Source organism: Neopelma chrysocephalum, unplaced genomic scaffold (genome assembly GCF_003984885.1).
Source record: "Neopelma chrysocephalum unplaced genomic scaffold, ASM398488v2 Primary Assembly neopelma1_74, whole genome shotgun sequence".
NCBI lineage: Eukaryota > Metazoa > Chordata > Aves > Passeriformes > Pipridae > Neopelma > Neopelma chrysocephalum.
In genome coordinates this window covers 9,615,943-9,626,636 of record NW_020897735.1, presented here as the reverse complement: position 1 = coordinate 9,626,636, position 10,694 = coordinate 9,615,943, and the positions used below count along the sequence as shown (strand labels likewise).

Genomic DNA, 10,694 nt, shown 5'->3' with positions numbered 1-10,694 from the left:
GGCCCCGCTCCTCCCTCAGTCCCGGCCCCGCTCCTCCCTCAGTCCCGCTCCTCCCTCGGCCCCGGCCCCGCTCCTCCCTCAGTCCTGGCTCCGCTCCTCCCTCAGTCCCGCTCCTCCCTCAGCCCCTCTCCTCCCTCCTCCCTGCTGCCCTCCCGCTGTCCCGCGGCGGAGCGGACGAGGCGGCTGGGTACGAGCGTTTTCCACAGTTTATTGACAGCACAGTCCTTCGGCGGGGCCGGGACACGGGCGGGGAGGGGCCGCCGAGCCCCGGCCCAGGGACAGCGAACGGCTCGGACACGGCACAACCGCGAGCGCCGGGCGGGAGCGGCCCCGGCGCGGCGGGGACAAAAGCGGACGGGAATCTGCTCCAAAGTCTCTGGAAAGGCGGAGAGGCGGCGGCGAGGACGCGGGGTGGAGCTCGGCCTGTGACCCGCCCGGACCGGGGGCGGTGGCTCGGACAGCGAGAAACGGCAGGTCCCGGGTGCGGCTCTTGCTCCTCCCCGCAGGGTCCGGCGGCAACACAAACACGCTGCTTCCCTCCACAGACACCCAGAACAACGGCAGAGTCGCTTCTGGCATCACGCTGCTTTGGCGATTACACATCCCTTGCAAAAAAGTCCATTTGCTCCAAAAAAAGTTTATTTATATATCTCTATATATTTCAAGGAAAATATCTGTTTTTACCAAAATACGATATACAGGCACACAGCTGTAAAATAACTTTAAACCAATTCACTATAAAATTACTTTTGGTAATAAATAATCTGATTCTCAGAGAGGCAAAACGCTGTACCTCTGCAGCTGTGCTGCCCGAGGCACGGTCCCTCTGCATTCCCAGAACGCTCCCAGACGCTCCCACCTGTGCTCCCCTCGTCCTTCTCACCGGGTCTTGCCCAGGGCAGAAGCAACTTGTGCTTTTCAGCCTGCATGAGGCGGAATCCTGCTCCCTACAAACCACTTCAACGGAGAAACAAAGATAAACACGTGCCGAAAGCGACCTGCGAAGTCAATGGGGCAGATCCTCCCAGCAGGGTTTATTCTGGAAGGAGCAGCTGCTGGTACGGGGCTGGTGAGGTCTGCTCTGCTCTGGGGCTCCTGCAGGCCAGGGAGCTGTGCTGGGGTCTGCTCCCAATGGGAATAAAACATCTATGGGTGCATCTGGGCAGAATTCAGAGACAGTCCTTAATCCCCAAAAAGGTCAGTCAGATTCACAGGCCTTGAACTAGATATCCTCTGTCTTGGCAAAGTAATGGTTTAGAGGGGAAAACAAGATGTGGCTGACTGGCACTCCTAAATCTAAAGCAGTTACATGTCTGATATGTTCCTCCCCTGCTCCACTAGTGGACACCCAGATCCTCAAAGCACTTGCAATACATCTGGTCACAGAACAGCATTGCTCTAAAAGTCAGATATTACCAATGTAAGGGAGCCCCCTCGGGAGTATATAATCTGCTCTGGAGAGCCTGACCTTACCGAGGTGCACAGAGCAGCTTTCAGCTCTCTACACTAGATTTTTCCCTTGTTCATACAACTGTTCCTGCCTGCGGAGCTCCCTCAGCCCCAGGAGCAGCCCCGGCACCACCAGGCCTGAGCGAGGCTCAGCTGCTGCTGCTGCACCACTGAGCTGCACTCGGACACTGACTGAGGAACTGAACACAGATAAAGCTTTTACAAAAGAAGCCTCAAGACAAAACAGTTGTTCAGACAGATGCCAAGATTTTTAGCTTCCTGGAAGGAGCAGACTTGCAGCACAGCACGGTTACAGCACACAGGAGGTGGCGGGGCAGGGGAGGTGCTTCCCAACTCATGCCAGGGATGGATCTTGGAGCAGCACTTCCACCCCATCCTTAGGGGAGAAGCCTAACCAGAGCTACTCAAGTTGTAGCCTTTGAAGATGATTATTTGGAACCTAATTTCCTGTTGCCCCCATCTATTTCCTGTGATCCTTAAAAGACATCTCTGCACATCTCCCTGGGGAACAGTCTTGAGAGGTTTAGTCAGTCGTGACTTGACAGACATTATTTTGACAAACTACTCAAAGAAATGTCCTGGAACTTCTCAAGAAAGCACTCCAGGGAGCAAGTCCCGTTTGCACAGCTCATGGAAGTTAGTGCTCCATTTAGCTTGTGCATGAAGCAAAATGACACATCACATCCCAACAGCAAATAAAAACCAGAGCATTAAAGACTCATAACCCTGCATTCCCCTGTCACTGTTATTTTGAGAAGTCAAAGGGCAAAAAAAGGCAATGGCAGTAACTTTGCAGGATGTTCCAAAGCCAATTTGAGCAGGAGCACAAACAATTTGAGCAGGTGCCTACTGTGGGAGCAGGATTCATCTGAGCACACCACATGCAGGGAGTAGGGAGCCAGGCGGGAGCAGTCCCATAAGGACACAGTTGGTCCAGTTCACCTTCTCCTCTCAGTGTATCACATGCAGAATTTACCCCTTTAATTTGGCATTGCCTGGTGCTGGCAAGTCTTCTCCGTTAATATGAGCAATAAAGATACATGGAGAAAGGCAGAGCGAGACAAGAGGGAAGGCAGCAGGCCTGAGAAGAAAAGGACTTGTTCTCTTCTCACTTAAAAATGGTTCAGTCTTTGCTTGCTTCCACACTGAGGACTGCGAGATACAGAAACCAGATTTTCTTCAGTACACACAAGCATACACCGAGGTACCTACGACCATAGCACAGAGCACACAGTAGCACGAGTTTAGAATGACTTAGTTCAAACAAGACAAGCTTTTACTTGGAGGGGAAAATATCAACATTTTCATCTTGGATGCAGTTGCTTTGGGCAGGAAGGGAGGGGGCTGGCTCAAAATCCAAGGCCAGACACTCATCCTAGCTACAGCTAGAGCAGACAGAGGGGAAGAGCCCTTTGCTTACACGGTACAATTCCGTACTCCTCCCAACACAACAGGAGTGAAACCTCTATCTTTGAATGTCCCTGCCAGCATTGGACCTTCTAACAAAGATCAGCAGGTAAGAGGAGAATGAGGAACCTCGAGAATGAATTTTTGACTTGGAAAGTCTTTGCTGATAAGTACAACTTCTGAACTAATTTTCAAGGACTACATTCTCCTCCTACATTCCACCTTCTTCAGGGCTTTTTGTTCAGTTTTTTTGAAAAGTGCATTTTCCTCTGATGAGATCTACCTTGGCAACAAGCAAACAGAACCTCCTTGAAGGGTTGCAAACTGGAGTAGAAGCCTCTCAGGTGACAAGCAAGGACTCCCCGCTTCAGCCTGGCTAAAATGAAGGTGGGATCACCAAGGCTTTCCCAGTCAGTTCACAAGCAATGTCCCAGAGGTTCACCAGCCCACATGACTGGAATCATCATCATAATCATTCCTATGCTTGGAAACAGCATACTGTTTTCCACATAGATGGAACCAAAATGAGAACAGTTTCATAAAAGCAAAAGCTAAAGCAAAGCAAAAGCATTTGGTTGGAAGGCAGTGAGCTGGGGAAAACTCAATTCCCTTTTTCCATGCAAGCTGAACACTGCTGGGGGAGGAACAGCAGGCAGGGCAACAGATAACCCGCCTCTCACTCCCTGCTGCATTAAAGGCTTCCTGTACCTTCAGCTTCCACATACAATCCCATGTTTTAGTAACTGGGGACCTCCTACCAGGCAGGAAGGCAGAGATCAGCTTCACAGTTAATACATGAATCTTACCACTAATACATACAGGAGTACCCATTCCCCTGGCTAACTAAGGGCTCTTGTACCTCAAATCAGTCATGAATTACTTCAAGGTCCAAGGGTAAGTCCCTGGAAACAGCAAATTACAATGGCAAAGAGCCATAACCTTTACTACAACCAAAAATGATCTGCAGCACCTTGTGGAATCCACCCAAAATGGCGTATGTGTGTATATATAAATTTTGTATATAGACATTGTAGTGGTTCATTCTTTTTAATACATATACAAGTACCTATACATATATACATATTTACAATTTACACCAGCCAGTAGATGTATGTGTACTGTACATACACACACAAACGCCGAGAACACACATGCACACACACAAACACACACTCGTTAAAACAAACTCCACAGCCCAGGAAATGAAGTCCTGCCAGAGTCCAAAGGGCAGCACCAAGTTGGGGGGGCTCAAGGTACCAGCTTCAAGACTGCTTAGGACAAACACGAGCATTCACAGGATTTTGTACACTTGGGAAATAAAGAATAGATGGTGCAAGCTTCAGCCCAGCTACAGAGAACCTTCATGCAAACTCCCCAGCTCCACTCCAGCCATTCCTGCTGTTCCATACTGTGCCCTCAGCTGAATGGATCCACCAGTGCTGTTGTGGCTGACTAGAGCCCACCTTGGGTGATGGCACTGCACACAGGCCTGCCAGGATACCATGGCAGTCACCAAGTTTGCATTGGTTTTACCTAAACGCAGAGGCATGGCTGGGCTTCAACAAAAAGCACTGATCAGACTTGTCCTTCCACTTCTTTTCTAGCAGACCATGGAACAGTGACAATAGACTTTTTTATTTAATAGCTTAAAGTATCTCCATCTCCTTCTTGCTCACACCCGCCCTGCCAGGAGCTGCCAGAGCTCCTCTCTCTGCAGTACAGTCCCAAATGAGCCAGCCAGCACTTTTGCCAGCAGCCAGAACAGCCTTCCCCTGCCAGCACCTCCCCAAGGGCCACTGTCCTGCTCCACACCCCCACAGGGAGGGTACGGGCTGGGGAGCCAACGGTGCTGCCACAGAGTTACAGCCCCTCGGTTCTCCTGCTTCCAGGGCAGGATGAGCTGCAGTGGGGGACATGCAAAACATCCACGGGGTTATGGCAGCTCCCACTTGGTTTAACCTGCAAGGGGAACATCAGCACCTCTCCTGGGGCACGGGGATCCAGCACAGCGGGGTTGGATACGCGGGTGATGGGAAGGGCTTGTACTCAGCACTGTACAGGACATCTTTTCAGCTCCTTTCAAAGAGTGGGAGCCACACGTTCCACCCACACAGGGAAAGGAGGGGTAACACCTCCTGGAAATGTCAGAATTTCTACATAGTATCTCAAAATGAAGAATTCCCTGTCCTCCTGTGGCAGCAATACAAATGGCAAGATGACCCACAGGACAGTAAGAGGTGGGGGCCAGCCTTGGGCATCTGTAACTTGACCACCTGCCCAACCAGGTCCTTGGCCAGCAGGACACAGTTCATATGGAAAACTGCTGTGTCCAGTTTACAGGGAGCATTAAGTATCTTTACAACTTCACTTGAAAGCCACTGCTCCAAATGCAACTTAATTGTCCACAGTTTTGTCTCCTCACTTGCCTAAGACTGAAAAAATATATTTGTTATGAAGGACTCTGTTATTGCTATTGTTGGTTTGCACTGTGTGGTTCCATCTTTACCATTTCAAATCCAAACTCTTTGGGGATAAAATATTGGTTTTTCTGTTGATTTTTTTCTTTCCAATTTCTTAAAATTGTATAAAAATAAAGGATTTCCACAAATGTGGGCTAAAGGTAACCAATAATACTTCTATGCTTAGGATCAGCTGTTGGAAATGTGGTTGACAGCCACAAGACCAGAAATAAACCTCTAGTGATTCTTTAGTTTAACATTTAAAAGACATGAAAACTTCTGCTTATAAAATTGACCCCATACAGAATGGAACAGCTCAACTAACAGCTGTTTATTATTACTTTTTAAAATAATGGTCCTAAATTTAAAAATAAAATCAAGTACTTCCTTTTATGATTTTCACATTATAAAACTGCACCATTCAAAATCTGTGGCCAGGGAAACCCCTTTGCAATAAGACAGTTTCTTTTAATAGTCATCGAGGGTGTTTTCCAGGAAAACATTCCTAACATCCAGTATGGAAGCCAGCTCCAAAATGTGCTTTTGGAGGTGAGGGTTCTCCACCGTTTCATCTCTTGGCAGCTGAGGGTAAGATTCGGGATAATTTCGAGTCTCCTGCTAGATAACAGTGAAAACAGAGAGAATCAGACACTTGTTTCTTTCACAGCCTTTACAAAGAAGATTGCAAAAGGCCAATTTCACACTATCTGTTCAGTATGGTAGAGAGAGAAAATGTTCTAGAATTTTCAGTTTTCTGTTTCCATTACAGTGGCAATACAAATACCCACGACAATCTGAGATGGTTATTGGTATGTTCACAGAAGCCTTGCAAAAAAAAAAAAGAAAAAAAAGACTAAAAAAAAGACAAAGAGACTTCATATGTGCTTACCTATCAGGCTGGAGTTCATTTCTTGAAATTACACACATGTAAGCATCTCCAGTGGGAGATTTATCTCATCCTAAAACAAGTACCTAAGACACTGGGGGCAAATCTCTCTACACTACCACAGACACGTTTCTTTTCCCCGATATCAGTGGCCCAGGTAGCTGACTGAGGCTGAGAGAGCTGCTGGATGTCTGCAGTTCCACAAGTGAATACTGCCCCTTCCTGTGCTCAACTCCCATTTCTTCCTGCAGTGTTTAAAATGGAGCAGGCAGTTTATGTGCCAACACTCACACACATAAAATGGTGCAGATCCAGAAGCAGACTTCACTGTTGGCACAGCTTTAACCAACGGGGAGGAAAAATACATCTTCCTGTTGAGCTTATTCATTTACACTTCAAACACCTTTCAAAACCCATTCACATGAGAACACATTCAGCAGTAACGTCCCACTCCTCTCCACTTCGTCTTATATTCTTGTCCTACACCTTTTTAGTTGTGTAGAAATAATAATCTCGACTTATTAAGATGTATTTTTCTAGCAGACACAGCTGTTCAGAGTGACATAAACGAACTGGAGTGTGTCTGCTGCAACTTCTGTGCAGGGCTAAGGCTCCAGCAAGTCAAAGGCTTGGTGCCTTTGGAGAGACACAAAGGCACAGCCTCAGTGCAGGCTGTAGGAATTAGCATGTGAGCATCAGTCATCTTTCTGAAGTCACAGGGATGTGCTCAGCCCTCAGACCCCTCCACCCTGAGCCAGCACAGTTCTACATGCACTGGACTGTCCTTCCCACAAAGGCACAGATATCCCTCCATACCCGGAAGATTTTGTGCATCCTCATTGTAGCTGAACAGAAGATAAATCTTGTGAGAAGCAGGCGAAGAAATTCATCCCCAAAAAACTGAAGAAAGGACTGGTCTGTAGAGAAGGCAAGAAATGCCCGGTTTAGAAAGGCTTAAAAAACAAACCCTTCCAAAAGGTTCAGCTGTGCCTGCTGAGGCCATACCTATGGACCGGGAGTGGGTCAGCAGCTGGGCAATATCCCGGTTGATTTTCCTAAGGTAATCCTGACACTTCTCCCACAATCCTCTGCGCATGCTTGATAATCCAGAGACAAACAGGAATGCCATTAAAGGATTGTTCAGAAAGAGTGTGAAGAGGCTACCCCGCTGAGACTGATCTAAAAGGAAAAATAAATCAATAGACAAAGAGATACATTTGGCACATGAAACAGAAACGCTGTCCCTGCCACAGAATGAAGTCACTCACCCGCTAAATTCCATAACAGAGGAGCTACTCTGGGTTAGTTACACCTTCCTCGTGCAGATCTGATCAGGGACTGGCAACAAAGCCTTGCTGGGGACGTGCATTAACACCAAGACACCTTAACTGCCTCTGCTCCCTTTCTGGGCCTAACAAAGCTGCCCAAAGTGCTAAAACCATCACCCTGCGCTGGGATGGCAACTTACTCAGTCTCTGTGTAGGAGAGGCTTTGCTCCTACCACTTGTTGGAGCTTACTCTAGAAACATCATCAGGGTTAGAATAAATTATTTACCATAAACAGTAAATAAACTTTATCATATTACTTCAGCGACTGTCAACCTGATTTATGGGTTACATAGTAGTGAAAAGGTGTCTTTTCCTGAGGAATCCAAGTTCTATTTGTTTGGGATAGGTACATGATGCAACTGCAACTTCTTGGGAAATGCAATACTGCACATACCTTGTAATGCTTTTGGATATGCTGTTGGAGAAAGCAAGCACACCAATGGCTGTCCAAATAAGTTTGTGAAATTCTGTAACAGATAAGAGTTTTGAAGTATTGATGGTCACTTTGCTTGCCTTGAATATTCAGCAGGGTACAAATCCTATTAATGACAGAGACACTAATGCCCCTTGCACAGCTCAGCATTGGCAGTGAGCCTGACAAGGTCACTTACTCAGATCACACATAGAAGGAATATAACCCACTACATTTTAAAGGAATTACAATTCTCTCATTTCACTGGTACTGATGGCAGATACTGATTTCATGGAAATATTCAGTACTAATATGTTACTTGAAAAAAAAATCATGTTCTGCAGTAAAAGCCATTGGCTTTCAGGTCAAAACAGCTCTTGCATCTTCCCTCAATACCAACTGAACTGTCCAGTCAAAGTCATTTCTTTCCCCTTTTCTTTCTAGCAGGAAGAACTACACCTAATGAAACAGGAAAGCCCAGAGGAGTTTTAAAAGAAGCTTCCTTTAAAACAAGTATGTCATAACCTTAATATCCGCTGTACTGAACCTCATTTTACGATACTCATTTCATGCCCCCTGCACCAGCACCTTAAATATTGCCTAAGTGTCCCATTGCACAAGGATTTCTCCAGAACCTCAAGCACCACCATTGGCCACTTTCAGCAACATTTACCTGATAACAGTCCTACTGCATATCTGTCTGGTGGTAAATCATTATCACAAAGGGAAAAAACGCCAAAAATCATTTACACAACCTCATTAGCTGTCACCAGAACAGCTTTCTTAACCATGCAGGCTTGCAAAGCCATAAAAGATGTGATTGTGTCTGCACCCTCTCAGAGCACAGACTCAAACCATTGCATCCAGAGCACACGAGTGCCACACATATGTCTGCAGAGTACAGTCTTAAAACTGTCAGGTTATGACTGCAAGACATAGAACACCAGAAGTATTTGCTTGTGTAGAATCCTCAAAAAGCTAATTTTTTAATTCCTTCTGGCCTCTGTGTAATTCAAATGGAACTCTCCCTTCCGGGCAGTATATTTCAGTTAAATTAGTTTTATAGAATTAATTTAATCTAATCTGCTAAATACTAAAGACAGTAATCTAGTCTAATCAAAATGAAACATGTCCCATCTTTGACAGAGTGCTGACTAGTCCTAAAAACCCTCTGAGTTCATTAGGAGCCCAAGGAAGATTGATAATGCTGGATACCAAGGTTTGGTCTCTAATGAAGAAACAAAGGCTGTTCTCTTGTAGACAGTAACTCCAGGCCAGCCCAGGAATTGGTGAAACTGAACTACAAAGAAACATTTCCAACTCCAGGAGTCACCCCAGACCTGCTGGTTTGTACTGGACACACCCTGGCAGGTTTCACCTTCTCCAGTAACGTGTACGCTCAGTTTTCATGAGCAGATTGAGGTTTAATTCCATCTTGTATCGCTCAGTTACAGACCAGGAGCAGTTAAACAGTGCCAGCAGCACACCCGGGTCACTCAGGGATCTCAGGCAAGGTATCACTCCCTGCAGTATCTGGGAGCACTCTGGACTCTGTGCCAGCAGGTGAAGCCAACACAGCCAGTGAGTCCTGCACAGGGGGGAAACTCCACGGCCTGACCCAGCTGTGCTCTGGGGAAGGAGGAGCTCCTGCCACCCACTACACCCACACCACGGAGCCAGGAGACACTGCCTGCCAGGCCACAGCTCCTGCCCACACACTACTGCCTACCTGAGCCCAGGGGAACACCAGGATTCACTCACCACCACCACCCTGCTCCTCATTTCCCCAGGGAAGAGCTGTGGGATACATGGAACAAAGGAAGCGGAGCATTTACAGCCATGGCTGGGAGCAGAGGGCCAAAGGTGCACCAGAAAAACCTGCCCTGCAGTCCAGGTGTTGACAGCAGCTCTGGATAAGGAATGCCCTACCTTTCAGTGCATGGATGACTCCAGTAAGGATAATCCATATTTTGTTTCAAAACTGACTCTGTTTTTTCACTTCAGCTCTCAAGTTTCCCACAGAAGCACTGCTGCTTTTTACAATGCATGTACATCTCTTTTGAAAAAAGAACTCCCCAAAAGAAGTCAGTTCACATGTAGGCTTTGCTAAGCTGAGTATTTGTACCACATCACTGACAAAGGCCTTGCATTCTCACTGGCTGTAGGTTTGGGTTTGGTTTGGTTTGATTTTAAGACTTTGCATCTGACCACGATCTGTGATCCTAGAAAACCACAGCTACAGGATGATATTGATCTAAAAATATTATTTCATCCACATATGCAGTGGTAACCTTCAAGAACACACAGCCATCTATATTTAAATGGAAGTGTTAAAAAAAATTCACAGCTTTCAGTAGACATGCTCGATTTGCAGTTATCTTCCACTTTCAGCTAAATATACAGGGAGGAAGCTGTTCAAGTGCCGCTGATTTGACAAACTGGCAAGTCACTTCCTGGCAGGACTGACTTTCAGTCATCACCATTTCAGCCCTGCAGAGAGGGGGAGAGGACAGGGATGCGTGCAGGAGAGCAGGAACGGGCTGCAGGAAAGGATGTGTGAGCAGTTGCTGTTCCTGCCGGTACTGCCAACAGTGACATTTAAATGTCAGGATAGCTCCTGTCCTATCAGCAAGGATCAGGGCAGCCATGTGGAAAAAAGGCAGTACTGATTTCAGCTTCTCACACAGTTGCACAGACCCTCTTTGTTCGTGCCAGCGCTCAAAGCCCCTCC

The 10,694-nt window shown here is 46.8% G+C and overlaps 2 protein-coding genes across 4 annotated transcripts in view; one reads left to right on the top strand and one right to left on the bottom strand.

Moving 5' to 3' along the window:
• The window catches only part of LOC113969782 (translation initiation factor IF-2-like), a 1,655-nt gene extending 568 nt beyond the window's left edge, over positions 1-1,087 (top strand). The window contains exon 3 of the mRNA XM_027687940.1: positions 107-1,087. Within this exon, the coding sequence (XP_027543741.1) occupies positions 107-980 (874 nt within the window). The 3' untranslated portion in view covers positions 981-1,087. The remainder of the gene's footprint in view (positions 1-106) is intronic.
• A 4,196-nt stretch (positions 1,088-5,283) lies between these two features.
• The window catches only part of SCAI (suppressor of cancer cell invasion), a 30,546-nt gene continuing 25,135 nt past the window's right edge, over positions 5,284-10,694 (bottom strand). For all 3 annotated transcript variants that reach the window (XM_027687891.1, XM_027687892.1, XM_027687893.1), the window contains exons 14-17: positions 7,946-8,018; positions 7,228-7,401; positions 7,039-7,139; positions 5,284-5,954 (exon numbers count right to left, since the gene is read on the bottom strand). In XM_027687891.1, the coding sequence (XP_027543692.1) occupies positions 5,805-5,954; positions 7,039-7,139; positions 7,228-7,401; positions 7,946-8,018 (498 nt within the window). In that variant the 3' untranslated portion in view covers positions 5,284-5,804. The remainder of the gene's footprint in view (positions 5,955-7,038; positions 7,140-7,227; positions 7,402-7,945; positions 8,019-10,694) is intronic.